The sequence below is a fragment of the Branchiostoma lanceolatum genome, chromosome 8 (assembly GCF_035083965.1).
Source record: "Branchiostoma lanceolatum isolate klBraLanc5 chromosome 8, klBraLanc5.hap2, whole genome shotgun sequence".
Classification (NCBI taxonomy): domain Eukaryota; kingdom Metazoa; phylum Chordata; class Leptocardii; order Amphioxiformes; family Branchiostomatidae; genus Branchiostoma; species Branchiostoma lanceolatum.
This window is the reverse complement of record NC_089729.1, coordinates 14,787,127-14,806,233: the sequence shown is the minus strand read 5'-3', so window position 1 is coordinate 14,806,233 and position 19,107 is coordinate 14,787,127. Positions and strand designations below refer to the sequence as shown.

The following is a 19,107-nucleotide window of genomic DNA, read 5'->3' as shown; positions in this document are numbered from 1 at the left end:
GCGCCATGGTTATCAGTTCTTTTACTAACAATGACGGGTGACCCCCTCCCCTTGCTTCCATTAGATTTAGGATCAAACTTCAAAGGTCATTAGATATTTGACAACTGAACAGATAAAACAACGATGCTGCTCTAGGATTTATTATCCAGTTGATGATAAATCTAATGGCTTATTTAGATAAATCCTTTCTTGTAACAGGGCATGTTAAGATTTGCTCACTGAGTATTTTGCTTGTGTCGTTAAGTCATATGTATCAATGTATGTCATAAGATTAGCCAAAATTTCGTGATAGGTTTCAGAGTTAGTATGATGAGATAATGATAACAGCTGCATGTTAAATACAGTCCAGATATTCACGAAATAAAGATCAACATCATAATAACTGTATACACATTGAATCAGTTTAATACGAAGATGTTAAATACCCGGTTGAGTTATTGAATTTCTAAAAGAAAATGTTCGCATTTTGTTAAAATCGAGCATAAAAGGCAGGCCGGTATCAAAGTTTTATATTGTTGTTTGTGCCAATGAACATAAGCGGCATCATGACGACATGTCGAAAATATACTTAACAGTTAGCTAAGATTTATACAATTCCTATATAAAGAACAAAACGTTTTTCAGTTTAAAAAAAGTTGAACACATTCTAAAATGATTAGTTTTAAAATCTTAATGTGAAACAAATATCTTGTTGTGCATGATTAAGCGTATACATTGCATATAGTTATGATGATTAACGTTTTAGCAATTTAACGACCACGAAACAACCAATCGGCTCCTGTTTACCTTAATAACATTTTAAAGCAGGTATGAACATTCTTATGATAACTAATAACATACTATGAGAGCACATTATGAGTGGATCTTTAGTGTTCTAAAAACTAGGTTATTTTGGAGGTATGAGGACGGTGTCAATCATTTGCACCACCCCGTTGACTGCTGGGATTGGAAGTCCGACAGTCTTTGCGTTGTTTACCGTCACCTGGGGGTCTGTAAACAACAATAAAAACAGATTGAAGTTTAAAGATACCGAATGGATGATTCTATTGGAAACAAAAGTATGGAAGAATGGAAAGTAAATGAAAAAAAAAAAATTAGTCAGTGATAGACATTTACTGATGATGTCTTATATCTCTTTTTCAAAACTTCGCCTACCTGGCCCGGGTTTAGCATTGACGTGACAAACAAGTTTTCCTTTCTGTAAGGTCGTCAGTTCTTCTCCATCGCTCAAGCCGGCCTTGTAGTAGACACCACTGACGACATGATAGGTGAGGATTTCTGTCAGCGCTGTCACGTTCTTCAGAAGACTAGGCAGGGTTCCATTAGGGAGCTTCTTGAACGCGTCGTTGGTTGGAGCAAAAAGGGTAAAGGGTCCGTCGCCTGTCCGAAAAACAACAACAACAACAAAGTTACTATATAAAATCTTCACGAAAGTTAACTGTGAATTACACCCCCTTCCATTTTGGTGGGGCAGCTCAGCTTTACACAGCATGCTTTAGGGTCCTGCCATTTTGTTTCCGCCATCTTTGTTTGTTCTGATATTTTATGGACTTTGCACTTACTCTCTTTGTCGCTACACAGGATAGCTTTGTACTTGATTATCGCTACAATACAATTTATCATGTCAGTTTTATCGAGCTAATAATATATGATTAATAGTAGTAGAATTAAATTCCATCACTCAACAGAGACGGTGGGCGATACAAACTTGCTAACACTTTTGACCAATTGCTGGTGTCATATGTTTGTGAGGTCTCGTGACCTTTTGCTAGATCATTTGAATTCTTACCCGTATCACCCTCTTGCCCCTATTATCAATGTAACTTTGACAAAATCCCTGTTTATACTATTAAATAAGTATCTTTTAATTCTTACCATCTAAAGCACTTCCCAGGCCAGCTTTATCGACGGCTTCGTTCAGCACGGAGAGATTGTCATTATGGTTGATTTCTGCGTCCACGGTTCCAGTAGGGAATGGGTACAGGACCTGATCCACCACGTGCACCACCCCGTTACTGGCCTTGTTGTCTGGCTTACTGACCGGAGAACCGTCAGCTGTGATGGTCTAGATTTTGAATTCTAAATGTTTTTTTTGCTTGGTAGTTCGACATCTCAAACGTTATAACATAACACGAAGAAACTTTCTAATTTGGATTCCATCTTGACACTTTACGCACAGCCTATGAAATGCCACTATTAATATTAAGAACTTGTCAAACACCGACTTTTTAGCTTTATAGTCTATCTGCTCTCTCTTTTCCCAATGTTTACAGTTGAACGTGCAATCGTCATTCATCACACAATAAAACAATGATAAATCTGTCCCAATATACAGCTTATAGTCCTCAGTACAAATCTGAGGCAGTCTACTGTGTATTTATTTTTCTAACTTAAAAAACACAAACAATGGGCAGCGATAACGACCATGCATGTAAGATAGGTCCTTCACACTGCCACACCTGATGCGCCTGTATATTGTACGATCTAGTTGGTCACATTCTGTAACCGTGAAAGAATTAATATTAATTGGTTTTTCAACATAGAAGCATTACCGTTTGATACGCAATCTATTATTAGTAAGTTCCAGGAAGGTTTCTAACCTACAGGCAAAGTAACGCAAAGGTCAATCAGCAAACCTAACTTCACGATCTTAAGAAAATGTCACTACTTAATTCCTGATACTATTCTAGATAAAGATTTTTGTTCCGTTTAGATACTTACATTTGTAGATGGATAGATGTTGATTCGCATCATATCAATCAAAAGTGTCTCCAAAAGCTGATTGTTCTTCAAGTCGGTCGACATGTACGTTTGGGGACTCGCATGGAATGCCAATGCCTGTAGTGTAGTAAAGAAGTGGTTCGAAAAACTCAAATAAGATTACACCTTTATCAAACGATTCAAGCGTCATTTTCACGATAAAGGAGAATTATATTGGCTTACTTTCAACGACCGGCGTTACACAAAACAAAAAAAATATACATACATATATGAAATAAATACATTAGGCAAAGATGTCGATGGGCGTATTAAGACATAAACCCCTTCCCATGTCAAATTTAAACCTTACGATATTAAAAAGTTAGACATTACAATTTGAAGGTAAGATTCCTGACCTCTCTCAAAAGGAGTTGGTTGCTTAATAACTGCTGTTTGATGCCAGCAGGGAGCTTATTGAAAGCATCGTCTGACGGTGCAAACACTGTGCAAGAATCTGTGAACGGCAGAAAAAAAACATAAATATACATATCCAAGCAAAACTGTGATGGGGTCTTCAAATAGTTTGATTAAACTGTATATCTAAGTTTTCAATTATCTATTTTACTTTGAGGTTGTCAGTATTAACTATTCGTAGTTGGAACCGGGAGCCTTCTTATTGTATCTTTCTGTAACTATATTCGGATTTCTAATAACAAAACTGTCTTTCATCATATGTGATTGATATGTTTGTTCTACAAAACAGCCAACAACAGGTACATGGTCAATAATTTGTCACTTTATTGCAATTAGGTAACTAGAATGGCACACAGACTGTATTGCAATGCCCAACCTTATACAATCAACCTTACACAATAAATCCTTTCTAAGAAATTATTGGATAAATTCTTAAATATGAACGTTTGTGCAAGTACAAAACCACGAATACCCAATAAAACTTTAATATAGCAGGCTGTTTTTTTAACATAATACTGTAACATATGAGCTTAGTCCTAATGAAGAAAAGGTAAAGGAAATGTAGTATTTGGGAGATTTTTGTTCTTTGTCTCATTACATAAATTACTTCAGTTCAGAGCCTTTGCTAGCCTCAAAAGCCCGAAAGTGTAAGGTCAATGACGTACCTCTGGCTTGCAAAGTGGGGATGAGGTCTGCTACCCCCAGCAGCTGCACCGTGGTCCTTAAACCGAGATTATTCATGACGTCGACAACGTCATTCTGGGCGCCAACCAAGCAACAGAAAGGGAGAATTACAAGCAGGAACCTCATCGTTGTAGCTAGTGTTCTGACTCAGTTCATCTGAACTGATTTCTGGTGACCTGTTTAAAGTTACTCTACTCTGTGCGACGTAGCTAGATTACCAACAACGGTAACCCCCACCCAAAACTAGCTTTGGGATCAAAGGTTACTAGGTCAATATATTTGACAACTCAACAAATAAGATAACGGCGCAGGCGTAGGATTTATTCTGTAGTTGATGATTAATCTTATAGCTTATACAGATAGCATCTAGCCACTTTGCTACTGTCTCAAAACTTTTTAGTTATATGCATTAAGACATGACAAAATATGAACCACAATATTATATCAAAAGTCAGTAAAATAAGATAAAGATAACAGCCATGTCAAAGGTTTATATAATCACAAACTGTAGCTTTCATTTGTTAAACTAAGCTAAGATCGATACAATTCCTATATAAAAGACAAAAGCGTATTTCAGTTAAAAACAAAGGTAAACATATTCGAATTTGTCATTGTAATTTCTAAATGAAAACGTTGTTAGTATTTTGCTTAAAATTGAACATAGAACTCGAGACAAATATAGAATGTTGGCTAGCTGATATCAAAGATGAATATTGCTGTCCACGCTAATGAACACTAGACCACATCAAGTATCTTTTCTCTTAGTTAAAAATCGTCTTAAATGATTGCTCTTAAAATCTTATTGTGAAACAAATATCTTGGTATGGTGCATGATACAGCGTATATATACATTGCATGGTTATGATTCTTAACGTTTTAGCGATTTAACGACCACAAAACAACCAATCGGCTCCTGTTTACCTTTATTACATTTTCAAAGCAGTTATGAACATTCCTGTGAGAACTAATTACGTACTATGAGAGCATATTATTAGAGGATCTTTTGTGTTCTAAAAACTACGTTATTTTGGAGGGATGAGGACGGTGTCAATCATTTGCACCACCCCGTTGACTGCTGGGATTGGAAGTCCGACAGCCTTTGCGTTGTTTACCGTCAGCTGGGGGTCTGTTGAAAACAATAAAAATAGATGTAAGGATAACGAAATTTAATGGATGCATGGGAAATGGAAGTAATTTGAAGAATAGATGTCTTTACTTAAAAAACTCCCAACTTAGTTGTGGTTGTCAACTGTATGTCTTTTTTTCAAAAGCTAATTTGATCGCATACCTGACCCGGGTTTTGCATTGACGTGACAAACAAGTTTTCCTTTCTGTAAGGTCGTCAGTTCTTCTCCATCGCTCAAGCCGGCCTTGTAGTACACGCCACTGACGACATGATAGGTGAGGATTTCTGTCAGTGCCGTCACGTTCTTCAGAAGACTGGGTAGGGTCCCGTTGGGGAGCTTCTTGAAAGCGTCGTTGGTTGGAGCAAAAAGGGTAAAGGGTCCGTCGCCTGTGCGAAAAACAACAACAAAAAAGTAACTAAATAAAATCGTCACGAAAGTATTAAAATGCAAATCCCCCTCTCATTTTGGTGGGGCAGCTTAGTCATACCCAGCATGCTTTGAGGCCCTGCCATTTTGTTTTCGCCATCTTTGCTTGTTCTGATCTTTTGCGGACTTTGCACTTAATCTCTATCTTGATACTCAGGGCAGCTTTGGATATCGCTACAATACATGTTTATGTCACTATCATCGAGGTTATTACATATGATAGATAATAGAATTAATTCCCATCACTCAACAGTCACGGCGGGCGATACAAATTGCCTAGCACTTTTGACCAATCGCTGGTGTCCGTGAGGTCTCGTGATTTAATGCAAGGTCATTTGAATCTTTGAGAAAATCCTTGTTTTAACAACTAAAGTCTATTGTATCAAATAAAGTGGCCGGTTATGAATTCTTACCATCTAAAGCACTTCCCAGACCAGCTTTATCGACAGCTTCGTTCAGCACGGAGAGATTGTTGTTATGGCTGATTTCTCCGTCCACGGTACCGGTAGGGAACGGATACAGGACCTGATCCACCACGTGCACCACCCCGTTACTGGCCTTGTTGTCTGGCTTACTGACTGGGGAACCGTCAGCCGTGATGGTCTAGATTTTGACGAGAATTGTATGTGGTTACTTTATTTGTCTTGTACCAAGGTCCAGGCTGTACTTAGAAGTTCGAGATCTTAGAGGATTTTAGCATAACATGATAGGACGTCATATCTCTATATAAGATGCTATTATGAGCTTTACAGGCACACTTATATAAAATCAGTCATTTAGAAATTGCAAAAAACATCGACCACAATATCTTTTTCCAGTGTTTACAGTTTAAAGTAAATTCTTCATCTATTACACAATATAACTCTAATGAATCTGTCCGTATATGCAGCTGTGTATTGCGTAATCCAAACAAACAACAAACAAATAACTTGAGAAGCAAACAAACAAATACAAAGGGCAGCGATAACGGACATGTATAAATTAGCTATTCACATGTGAAGTATGTAAAACAGGTCATTCACGTTGTCACACCTGATGCATATATTTGAACGAACCAGGTCACTTTCTCAAGCTACAGTACTAGTGACACTGTGATACAAAGGTCTATCAGCAGATATAGTTGGAAGGAAAAGCGTGACAAGTACGTTTCGGATAGAGAAAGATACACCCTCAAATGTTTTACATTGTCGAATCACTTACGTTTGTTGAAGGGTAGATGTTTATGCGCACTAAGAAACCTTTCAAAAGTGTCTCCACAAGCTGATTGTTCTTCAAGTCGGTCGACATGTACTGTTTGGGACTCGCATGGAATGCCAATACCTGGAAGAGTAAGTTGTCAGTGAAAACAAAAAAAAGGAAACATACATTAGATTTAGCGATACAAATGCACTCCTAATGATAAAGGACATTCAAATTGTCTGTTTAAACAAAATCAAAACCCCAGAAAAAAATTCGTTAGGCAAAGATGTTACACTACTCTAACATTTAGGCATTATACTTCGTAGGCAGAACTACCGACCTCTCTCAGCAGAAGTTGATTGCTCAATAACTGCTTTCTGATGCCAGGGGGGATCTTAGCGAAAGCGGCATCTGACGGTGCAAATACTGTGCAAGAATCTGTGAAAGGCAGAGAAAAAAATTAGATTATAAACATAACTACATCTACAGTAGATGTTTGTTTGGACAGCATATTTTTAATTCGCGATCGTAATGCTCTGTTTTTATATGGGTTTGTCACTATGAACCAAGGGTCATTACAGTGGGTATCCAAGACATAAAAAATACATTTTTGCATTGCGCTTTTCAGATTAGCGCCCACCAATCCCTCTTCCCCAAAGTGACACGTGAAATTTCACATACCTGCGTTTTCCAAAGTAGGACTCAGATCAGCAACCTCCAGCAGTTGTACCAAACTCCTTAGCTGAAGACTACGCATGACGTCTAGAACATTCTCCGTGGCGCTCACAGCGCAAAGCAGTGGAAGAAGTACCAGTAGAAACTTCATCTTTAGAGGTAGAAATCCAAAGTGGTCTTGTTCTGCCCGTGTCCTTGGTACTGTAAGTGGGGCTATCCCGTGAGAAGGGAGCGTGTTCTACTTTTTTTATAATCACGTGGCTGTATAATACTAGATGCAAACAATGGTTGTATCTGATCAAAGGTTAGGCTAACACATTTACCGTAGAAACTTCATCGTTTAGAGGTACAGGATCGAAGTGGTCTATTTAGGCCTGTGTTCTCGGTATTGTAACTGGGACTAGGGAAGGAGTGTTTTCCAATTTTCTGTACACAGGTGGCTGATATCAAACGGAAACAATGCTGGCTTTCCCCCAATGGTTTTATCTGATCAAAGGTTAGGCTAACATATTTACAGTAGAAACATCTTTGTTGAGAGGTAGAGGATCAAAATGGTCTATTTAGGCCCGTGTCATTGGTACCGTAGGTAGCTCGTAAAGAAGGAATGTGTTCTCATTTTTCTGTACACACGTGGCTGATACTAGATGTAAATAATGATAACCCTTCCCAATAGCTGTATCTAATCATCGGTTAGGCTAACAGTACATGTATTTACCAGTAGAAACTTCATCGTTGGGAGGTATACATGATCAAAGTGGTCTAGTTAGCCCGTGTCCTTGGCACTGTAAGTAGCTCGTGAAAAAGCAGTGCGTTCCACTTTTCTGTATCAAAGCACGTGGCTAATACAAGATGTAAACAATGGTGGCCCTTCCCCAATGGTGTATCTGATCAAAGGTTAGCCACATATTTACTTAAGCCATGACCAGATAATCTAAAGCTGTATGCTTCGCTTGAATTGTGTATCAGAACCTTTAATGACACAACAAAAAGGGGCGGCGACTTTCCAACGGTCAGCTGCATAATTCAAAAGAGAAATACAAAGTACGTTTTACATTCAACATACTTAACAATATAGTCTTGCATATGTAAATTTCTGATACCTTGATACAATCAGATTGCCAGGGCCAAATCGTGGTTTTTAATACATATCATTCGTTAAATATCAAACAAAAAAGTTTGTAAAAAAGCATAAAAGTCTGATTATGCAGAGATCGTTGAAGATGATTAACTTAAAGCGTAATTCTATGTTTCATTTCTTTGAATACATTGGTTCTACGAATCTTTAACGCAAAATGTCAAAACTGCTCCCAGGAGGAAAGGTTTTTTGTTGTTGTTGTTGTTGTCCACAGAGAACAATTGTTTTATCTGAATACCATGGATGATATGGTATCCTACCAATAAAAGTAGTACACTCTACGACATTATAAGGTTCATTTTTTTCAAATATGCCTTTAACCTGCTTTGTAGTTTATTTGTTACACAGTACTTGTCACAGGCCAGGTCATGGGTCAAAGGTCAGGGTTCAGGAGATATCATGACTTGGTCGATGACATGGATGACTCCATTGCTAGCAGGCTGCTGTAGTCCGAGGAAGGTGGCGTTGTTTACCATATATTTCGCTGCTGTAAAAAATGGCAATTCAGTAAGTCATCATGATCAATATAGCAAAATTTAAGACGATATTTATATACACTTTTCAGTATCATACTTATTTGTCAACGTTTGTGGATGTTGGTAACAGTACTTACTGTGAAAGCATTTTTCTTAAGATTTTAGAAAAGAGTTAAATAGTTTTTATCTGCATACCTGTTGCCAAATGAAAACAAACAAAAAATACATCTAAATAAAGACGATTGATCAAATTTGACAATTTGTGACAAATTTCTGTTTACATTTCATAATGATCACAAATGACAACCATTGCATGCAGTAAATTAATGGTCACTTGTTGATAGAAACCTGTCAATAATGTCTGCATTTGTACTAATCTATAAAGAAATATGACTCAAAATAAGAACTTAACTCTTTGGTCAAGAATTTGGATACAAGTATCTGCATAAAGAATATACTGCATTTTTTTTAATTATATGCATTTAAAAATTTTATTACTAGAAAGACTTTCTAGAAGTATATCTGTACCTATAAGAAACCTGTAGGAAATATTATCTTACTTCAAGAGAAACCCAATAAGAAAAATCAACTCCGTCCGTAGACATTGTTTTTTTAAAGACAGATAAAGAATTCCTAGAAGATGGATTTTCTGGATGGACGTAGAAACCCAAATGACAAGACAAATATAATTTATTATCAAGATATAAATGACTATACTTACTTGGCCCAGGAGGTCCCTTGACGTTGAACGTCAGTAAAGGTCCCTGTAGCGAACGTATCTTGAGACCGTCATAGAACGCAGGGCGGAAGGATACGTCGTAGAACATGTGAAACTCCAAGAGGTCCGACAACGCCATCTTGGTTGTCAGCAGCATTTCCAAATACGCCGGAGGAAGCTTGTCGAACGCCTCGTTGGTTGGTGCAAAGAATGTGTACGTGTCATCACCTGATGGGTAAAATGCGAGGATACATTAGCATATATGAAATAGTCGCTGAACTGATGTGTATATCTTGTCAAGTTTATGCTTATTATCAATAAGAATAAAAACTGCTTAAAATTTGTATAAGATGGTAAATCATGAAATTTGCAACATCATATACAGAGGTGTATCATACTTTATATGATTAACTGCCGACGACTAAGCAACGGTGTTCTATGCAATACTTCTTAATACCATATTCTACTAAGATACAATGCCTATATTATATAAATTTTTTTCTGCGTACGCACCAGACAATGTCCCGGCAAGGTCTGCCTTTTGAAGAGCCGTCAATAAAAATGAGAAGTTCTGCATGTGACTGAGAGTTTCAGTGATGCTCGGCCCCGGAAGCGGAAACATGACCTCTGACATCACGTGTATAACTCCGTTGCTTGCCTTTGCATCGATCTTTGTGATTGGACAACCGTTCGAAGTCAGAACCTGTAAGATATTCATTAATGCAGTATCTGCTGTTTAAATAGCATAAACCAGCAAACATGTGACATGAAAATAATGATTTCAGTTGCTTATAAATCACAAATACTACCTGAGCATGAAATAGGAAAATACATTATTAAGAGGAAATAGTTTGACATATAACTTTGTTTACCTGCTCGTCATGAATTGAATATCTGTCAATATGTGCAACAAACGAAGTAAGCAAACAATAAGAAAAGGAATGGTTTACTCATTTTGTACCCAGAGATACTATCAGAACAAAATGTAAGATGGAAATATATAGTAAAGACGACATTGGTAAATATTGTTGTGCAAAAGATATCGACAATAGCAGTAATATAAATGCATGAATACGTACTCGATGCCTATGTACTTATAGGCTAAATCGTATAAAGAAAATGAGCATCTAATCCTACTACAGTATGGCACGTACGTTGCCACCGGTGGCATTTTGATATACGTTGATGCGGATCTTCTGTCCTTCTGCAGACGACAAGAGAACGTTGTTTCTCAGCTCAGATGACGTGACGTTCCCTGGTACCACATGGAACGACATCACCTGAAAAAACAACAACACAGGATTAGAGAGGCAAGTCTGATTAGAAAATCTACACGCCACGGAAATAATATGAAAAGCAGGGGTATAGACATATGATAGTCACGTTTAGGACTTCAGCATCCTTGCCACAACGCCACCATGCGGCAGCGAGAAGCAAAATTCATTACAGCCTTCTAATGAAAGACGGCTAAAAGCAGGTAAATGTAGGTAAAGAAAGGAACTGTGGCTGTAAAAAAGGAAAGCAAGTAGTACAATTTACGTCTGGATGTGATACATCAGTCCTGTGGGAAGTAATCCACGTTCCTACTGTAATTGCTGAAAACATAATGAATTTACCAACCTGTCTAAGAAGGTTGACGTCCTTAAGGGACTTCCATGCATCTTCTGGCAGTTCAGTAAAAGCCCTGTCCACGGGAGCGAAGACAGTGAAGGGGCCTAGATGGAGAATGATTATGCATCATGAACCTATGATATTTTTCATCATTTATGGATTGATGATTATGCATCATGAACTTATGATATTTTTCATCATTTATGGATTGATGGTAATGAAAGGAATCCGGAAAATAAGTTCAATGATTATGCATCATTAATTTATGATATTTTTCATCATTTATGGTTTGATGGAAATGAAAGGAATCCGGAAAATAATTTCAATGATTATGCATCATGAACTTATGATATTTTCCATCATTTATGGATTGATGGTAATGAAGGGAATCCCGAAAATAAGTTCCTTAAACTTGCTTATCCATGACTATCCATTACATTACCCGAGGTGCGCAATATTGTTTTATTGTGCAAAACGCAAACGTTGACTAGATATGAAGCCAAATAAATGAATTTAAGAAAAATCTGAGAGGAAATTATGTCAATGTATGTGCAAAGGACAGACCCACAAAAAATGCTTTTATCTATGAATTTAGTATCTCAGCAATCATAATGTATTTCAGATTTTGTGTTTCACATAGTTGATTTGCAACAGCCCCCCTCCCCTTAGCTGGATCGATTTTAATGGAAGAAGCACCTGTATTTTCCCATGTCATTCAGATATTATATGCAACCAATTCGTAGGTTTGAATCAAAGAATGGTGAACTTACTATATTCACACTATAGTTTCATTTGTTACGTTTCTTAAGACAAAATACAAAGCACCTTCCCTAATGTTATCGTTGTATGCGATAACGTATGTTAACTCTAATCCAAAATGGCAGACATTGACGTAAAGGTAACGTTACCTTTCCCCCGTAGAGTGTCGGTGAGGTTGGCTTCCTGTATCAACTGCAACAGAGTTTTAAACTCTTGAAAGTCTCGTAGCACGTCTATGAGGTCGTTCTCGGCTCTTGCGACAGAAATTGAAGAAAACAGACCCAGGACCAGAATTAAAATCTTGTAGGCCATTTTTCGTCAGACGTACTGTTTCACCCCTTGCTTAGTAGTATATGGAGAGTACAAAGTCCATTTATTGAAAGAAATGTGTTTTATTCATGTTAAAGGGCGGGCATTATATATGTCAATGTTGCTTTTGTCTGTCAAATGCTTTAAACAGATGAAGACTAATTTCATATTTGAGATACCGTTTAGTTAAACTTATTGATGGCTATTTGCTAACGGTTGACCTTTGGCTCGTAGTTTTTAAAGACGGGCTTCATTGTAGATTGAAACAGGTGTTACCGCCCCCCTCCCCTCGAACATACGTTCAAAGGTCACTTGACAGAGGAACTGTTGTTTGCTAATTAGCATAACAAGTCAGCGATTGGAGGTAGTCATTCGATGGTCTGTGAATGTTAGGGCCTTCTTTCCACTGGATTGAGAGCGTTGAGAGACCATAATATGATTTGTCTGACCTATGACTTTATGAATCATCAAAACGATAAACATTTTTCGCGACACCTCAGCGGCGGAGCTATTTACCAAAATATATCATTGAAGCAAATTGAAGCTCTCTTAGTATATTTACACATATGACCACACCGACGAATTATAAGATCTCTCTGCAAATATAAATCATAAACATTCAGTATTTGGTTTACTCGTAGGTGTATATGTTACAAAACTTTGTTGTCATTGTTGTTGTTTTCCCTACCTCGGCTTCTTAATCGTAGATCTAGACCCGCTCTCTTCATCAGGGCAATCAGTGGCGTCTCGTTCCCAAGCTTTTCAAGCAAGTAAAAGCAAAGGAAAGTATATCCTTCCCTGAATTCTTTAATTCATGAATAGATTGAACCCATTTGTTGCAAAACATGAAGCATGATGATAATGATGAATTATTACAAAGTATAACATTCACTTGAAAGTTCATCTGTGTTGGTAGAAGTCATTCTGAATGGAGTTTAAACTCCAACACAATGAATTGGACTTACCCAAATTTTCGACTGATCAGCTACAGTTTTTGTCAAGGATTGAACAATCGACTGCTTCTGTGACGTCACGTTATGCAGATGAGGCACGTGACTCCGTGAGCAGTGGATCATATGTTACTAACAATAAGACTCTATTGTGCATAACAGTCTACTTGCCGATTACTTGGACCTTGGCGAATGGAAAACAAGTAATATCTGATGCATTAATATTGCAATATCATCATAATGAATTAATAGACCTCTTTCCAGTTACGGCGGCCATTTTGAATTCCCTGGGGTCAGCTGGGGGTCATGCACCAAAGTGAGGCTTAGGGTGGGAAACACCGGCCAGGATGGGAAACACCAGTATGATATAGCATAGGTATTCCATCCTGGGCGGTACATTTTGCGCCTCTAATGTGAAATGCTGTGCTACATGCACCTGGCATGTGTAGAAAATATTGAAGTGGACATTTGGACTTGATTTTACTAAATTCTAATTTATTTTTTCATACTTTTTGACAAGTGAGTTCAGAACATTTAGTGTCAGTGCTTATATCCCCTATTTGTACTTTGCATAGCGTGTGAAATCGCACAAAACATGCACCGAAATCAGGTTGTTTTCCTTTTGAATTGGGAAGAAATCAAAGTTTGTTGGCTGTTCTAACTGTTCAGTGTCAGCAATCACCAACAATAACAATGACCAGCATATGCATGCTAATTGTTAGGCATAAACACCTGGTGTGTGGGTCGATCGAGCTTGCACGTGCACCAGGCCTTCATACAGTGGTAGAATTAAGATTTTCGCCATGCCAATCTCAGAAATGCAGAAATTGTCAATTTAGCAGGAAAAATAATCTGCTAAATTTCAGCCAACAATAATCTGGACTCAACTTTTTGTGTACTTTTATGTCGCTATAACTAAATATCATCGGGGCAAACTGACATACTGGTAAGCAAGGGGCGCACCCAGTACGGATACGTACCTTGCCTTCCCCACTGAGTTCTTAGTTTGCAGAATGGATCTTGGCATCCAGACATTGTCCGAAAATGTATTTCTACAAATATCATCATCATCATCATCATCGGTCGACCCCCGGGGGGGACGGGGCAAGTCCATGCACAACTTCCGACCACACCAGTCTATCTGCCATGGCCGCACTAAGGTATTCCATGTAAATTGAGGTGTCTCTAGATAGAGCTCCCGGGAAAGTCAGCAAATAACTTACTACCCGCAAGAATGTCAGCTGGGTATTTTCATGTTTTCTAGGGTCTAATCCTACTAGTGATCAGCTATTAGAGCATACCGTCACCTACGCAAAGTCAAAATGGATATACAATATCAATGCAAACACTGATATGCATTTCTGAGATTGGCATGGCAAAAATCTTAATTCTATATGTATACCACTGTATGAAGGCCTGGTGCACTTGCAAGCTGGATCGACCCACACACCAGGTGTTTATGCCTAACAATAACATGCATATGCTGGTTTGAGATTAAAATATTTTTTCACTTAAACCTTGCTTAAAGCAAATTATGGTTTAAGATCTTTGTCTACTAGATAGAAATTTAACAGTATGTAACGGTTATGGGGACAAAGTGTTATAAACAAAGAACGGGCTAGAGTGAAAAATATTATAGAAACCACTACTACACTGCCGCCCCAACAGGCAAAAATGATAAAATTTCGAAGACACTGAACGTTTAGAACAGCCAACAAACTTTGATTTCTTCCTAATTCAAAAGGAAATCAATTTTTGTGGGATTTCACGCGGTCCAATCTATGCAGAGTACAAATAGGGGATATAAGCACTGACACTAAATGATCTGAACTCACTCATCAAAAAGTATGAAAAATGAATTGGAATTTAGCTAAAATCAAGTCCAAATGTCCACAACAATATTTTCTACACATGCCAGGTGCATGTAGCACAGCATTTCACATTAGAGGCGCAAAATGTACCGCCCAGGATGGAATACCTATGCTATATCATACTGGTGTTTCCCATCCTGGCCGGTGTTTCCCACCCTAAGCCTCACTTTGGTGCATGACCCCCAGCTGACCCCAGGGAATTCAAAATGGCCGCCGTAACTGGAAAGAGGTCTATTCAGCTTGCGTCAATGTTATGGACTTTTGTCCTGAACTATTGATAATACCAGTGCATGTATATGTATTATGTATGATAACAATGAAAACAAATCACAAAGATTGACAAAAAGAAAATCGTGTTATACTCAGGTTGTTCGGTGTAATATAACCAGCTGCCTGTGCCGCGTGCCTGCGAAGCTGATGTGTTACGCCGAATGGCAGTTATACCGGCTATAAAGATACAGATTCTCACAAATCGTTAACGTAGTGCGACGACAACTACGTACAAACAAACATAACTCCTATGTCTACAACACTTCAGGGGACTTGAAAATTGTACAAGCATCTAAGACCCTTCATCGCAATGCGTTGAGTGAAGAGACAGTTGTTATAGAGACTGTTTTAGAGACTCTAGTTGTGGACCATCTCGAAGTGCATGGTTGGAGGGATGAGAACGGTGTCAATGACATGAAGGACGCCGTTGGTTTTCGATATTTCGGCAAGAACGGCCGCATTGTTCACCATGATAGATTCTGGAAAAAAAAGACACGAATAAAAGATTTTTGAAAAAGAAAACAAATTAATAAGAAATGACAACAAAAAGATGGACAGTCAATATTCAAAGTCGGATAAAAGGTACGTTAAAACTGAAACCAGTAGCTCACCATTGCTTGTAAAAAACATACTTTGCTTTTCTAACCATATATATATAGAGATATTTTCTGCGTGTTTCATTGTAATTGTAGAATGCTATTTAGCAATGAAATGTACTTATTCAAATCATACGATTACGTTATGTTAATGCCCTTCTACCTCTCAAAGACCACAAACTACTGCGGGTCTGTCTTTTTGCTTACCACGTGATGAAGCTTTGATGGTCACGTTTTTACCCTGAACAGTCTTCAGTTTAGATGAGTAGTATAGACCGACGTTGTTGTAGACGTCAGAGAGAACATGGTACGTCAGGACGTTAGTCAGAGCAGTCACGTTCTTCAGCAGACCGTCCAGAACTCCGGCTGGCAGCTTGGAGAACGCCTTGTTGGTAGGCGCGAACAGGGTGAAGTTTCCATCAACCGCTGTGAAAGTGTAAGCAAGATAACAGTTTGTTACTATGAGAAAAAATCTGATTTGGAATGAAAATGGATTTTTAAAGTATACTAAACGACCATGATTTATCAGATTATAATTTTGCGTGACAACGAAAACAAGAACGTGTCCATCTAATTTACGGTTTATTAATATGCAAGCTATCATGACGGGGGACGATATTGACCTCCATCCGACCTTGACACACTTCTTACGTCACATGTCCGTGAGGTCACGCGTAGGAACGACTTATGAAGCCTATCGGAGAGACCAGTTCGAAAATTGGTAAAGATTCGGAAGCAATATTTTTTCTGCTAGAATAAGAGCTGATCTCTATGTAATGATTTTACCAAACACTATAGTATTATTCTGGGAAAAAAACACTGACCCGAGAGAGTTGCAACTAGACCAGCCTTGGAGACGGCTGTGGCCAGGGTAGACAGGTTGTTATTTGAGGTAATCTCCGATACGATTGTTCCATTTGGCAAAGGGTACATGACAAGGTCGATAACTTGCACAAAACCTGCAATAGCATGGCAGTCTGGGTTCACCACGCCTGCGCCGTTGGCCGTTAGAGTCTGAGAACAAAAAATAAAAACACTTGAAGAATACAAACAAAACAACAAAAGAACCAACTAAACAATAGATAAACAGTTTGATTTGCAAGGGCATGCAATATGTAGCTATCAGTTCAAAAACTGTATAGCAACATGTTAATGCATTTGAAGACTTAAGAGTTATGGATATCCAGGATGTACTTCATAGCATGTCCTGGATTAGGAGAAAATCTTGGATGCAACAACTCAAACCTCGACTATACTTATGATTCATGATAGCATATTGGTTATATGACAAGACTCACCATATGTTTCTGGACAGTTTATTTAGTTTATACAATGGTTTTATTGAAGTAATCCTTGTCCAACAGCTTGCAGCCATACATGGCTGAATTGATGTACAGACATCACAACAGCTCTGTTCCACATTAATGATGTGGTACATACGTTACAATTATGAAATACAAACACGTTAAAATAGTCTAAGTGTAGCTTACGATATAATCTTAAGTTTGAAGCGATTAAATACTATAATTGGACTTAAGCGTTCGCAGTACGGGTACTGAGTAGGTTTCGCAGAAAGTTTACATGTGGGTGGCGCTCTCGTCTAGTAGAGCGAGGAATTTAACAGTCGGACAATATGTGGAATACTGCTATTGTGGAAGCGAACAGTTCTAGTCAAGATTGTGTCCATGTTGTTGCATGTTCTGGCTTACCGTATAGATTACTTACAATTACTTATCAGATTACTTACAATTGCCACTCGAGATATGTCATAGACGTTGATCCGGATGTTCGGCCCTCCCACGGTTGGAATCAGCTTGTCATTTGTCCACTCCACTATCGGTACCTTGCCCGTGACTAAATGTGCCTCTAGAACCTGAGCAAAGTAACAGAATATGCACTTTCATGTATATTGAGATCTTTATGGATTTTCTAAGGTCAAAACTTTGTAAAGGTAGCACGATGGGGCAAGATTATAAAATAATTTTAATGTAGTAGTTTTTACGAAGGATGTATAATTTACTGTGCATTAAACATAATATGTGTATGTCGAAAATTATGCATACTTATTTTCTGTCTCTTAGAGGTAGGTCAGTGAATGGCATTAAAAGGGAATGACAGTTTTAAAGTAAGCCCAGTAAGTAGAAAGAACAGGTCAGTCTGGTGATGACACTTGTACTGCATTGGTAATAAACAGGAATGGCCTACCTCTTTTAACAGTGTTTTGTTGGATTGAAGCTCAGTCATTACGTCCTTTGGTAGGAGTTTAAAGGCTGCGTCCGTTGGAGCAAACAGCGTAAAGGGACCTGTTGTTAAACAGAGGTTTAAGTATCGGAAGGCACCATTGGATCCACCCCTATGGTGTCGCCAAAAACATACAATTAAGTTTCAGGGCTTTTGAATGTATGCAAATGCAGGAGAACTATTATAATAGCACAAACGTGAAAATTTACTACTAGATTGAGAACTTAAGTAGGCAAATTTGCGTCTAGCGTGGGGACAAAAGTATACAGTGACCCCTGTTTAATTAACATAAACAAATTATAGCGAAGTTGAAGTCAGTACGCAAACTTACAAGTGTATACAAAGGAAGTTTAACCTTACCTAGTCCGTTGAGTCGGTTGTACAAACCCGCCTGTTTTGTCAGTGAGATCAGAGTAGTCTCGTTCCCTACTTTCTCAAGCACGTCTATGATTGTTAAAGGCCATTGTGCGTTTGCCACACAAGCCAAAGACAGCACAGCTAGTACCAGCTTCATGTTTGGATTCTCATGTATACAACGTTAACCTGCTCTGTCTCTGACTTCTAACTCGGTGCTTACAGATTGAATGTAGGATTAAGTGAGAGTGGACTTTGATCAACCTACAGGACGATTTTGGGTTGCCCTACATACTTGTACCCAACCCTGTTGTGAAGGTGAATACTGCGTACTTATGAATACTCAAACTTTAACCTGTTTGTATGGGCCTATGAGCAAAAAGTGTGCTAAAAGCACCTGCTTTTTCATGTTTATGATAAGTATATTTGCAGGCTATAAAATGACCTTCAAATACCACAGTGACCTGTTACGCCCCCCTCCCCCAGTGTTTCAGTGTTTGGTAGCTTGTCACCTACTTCGTTCGGACACGTTTCAATTTGGCCAACCATGCT

General features: G+C 38.3%; 4 protein-coding genes across 4 annotated transcripts; all 4 read right to left on the bottom strand.

The window, feature by feature from the left end:
* Positions 1–850: 850 nt before the first annotated feature.
* Positions 851–3,915, bottom strand: LOC136440677 (transforming growth factor-beta-induced protein ig-h3-like). The gene is made up of 6 exons (XM_066436775.1): positions 3,840–3,915; positions 3,117–3,214; positions 2,722–2,838; positions 1,876–2,065; positions 1,156–1,380; positions 851–990 (listed from the first exon to the last, which is right to left on the bottom strand). The coding sequence occupies exons 1-6, from the start codon at positions 3,913–3,915 to the stop codon at positions 887–889; spliced, it is 810 nt and encodes a 269-aa protein (XP_066292872.1). The 3' UTR covers positions 851–886.
* A 261-nt stretch (positions 3,916–4,176) lies between these two features.
* LOC136440675 (transforming growth factor-beta-induced protein ig-h3-like) lies at positions 4,177–18,748 on the bottom strand. Its single transcript, XM_066436773.1, has 12 exons — positions 18,562–18,748; positions 18,166–18,263; positions 17,708–17,833; positions 16,785–16,974; positions 16,168–16,386; positions 15,725–15,843; positions 7,272–7,503; positions 6,931–7,028; positions 6,612–6,731; positions 5,825–6,014; positions 5,147–5,371; positions 4,177–4,984 (listed from the first exon to the last, which is right to left on the bottom strand). Exons 1-12 carry the CDS (start codon positions 18,713–18,715, stop codon positions 4,881–4,883), a joined length of 1,875 nt encoding a protein of 624 aa, XP_066292870.1. The 5' UTR covers positions 18,716–18,748; the 3' UTR covers positions 4,177–4,880.
* Positions 8,508–10,316, bottom strand: LOC136440175 (uncharacterized protein SYNPCC7002_A0175-like). Its single transcript, XM_066436050.1, has 3 exons — positions 10,108–10,316; positions 9,598–9,822; positions 8,508–8,887 (listed from the first exon to the last, which is right to left on the bottom strand). The coding sequence occupies exons 1-3, from the start codon at positions 10,310–10,312 to the stop codon at positions 8,781–8,783; spliced, it is 537 nt and encodes a 178-aa protein (XP_066292147.1). The 5' UTR covers positions 10,313–10,316; the 3' UTR covers positions 8,508–8,780.
* LOC136440176 (uncharacterized protein sll1735-like) lies at positions 10,718–12,329 on the bottom strand. The gene is made up of 3 exons (XM_066436051.1): positions 12,114–12,329; positions 11,215–11,309; positions 10,718–10,874 (listed from the first exon to the last, which is right to left on the bottom strand). Exons 1-3 carry the CDS (start codon positions 12,274–12,276, stop codon positions 10,731–10,733), a joined length of 402 nt encoding a protein of 133 aa, XP_066292148.1. The 5' UTR covers positions 12,277–12,329; the 3' UTR covers positions 10,718–10,730.
* Positions 18,749–19,107: the final 359 nt, after the last annotated feature.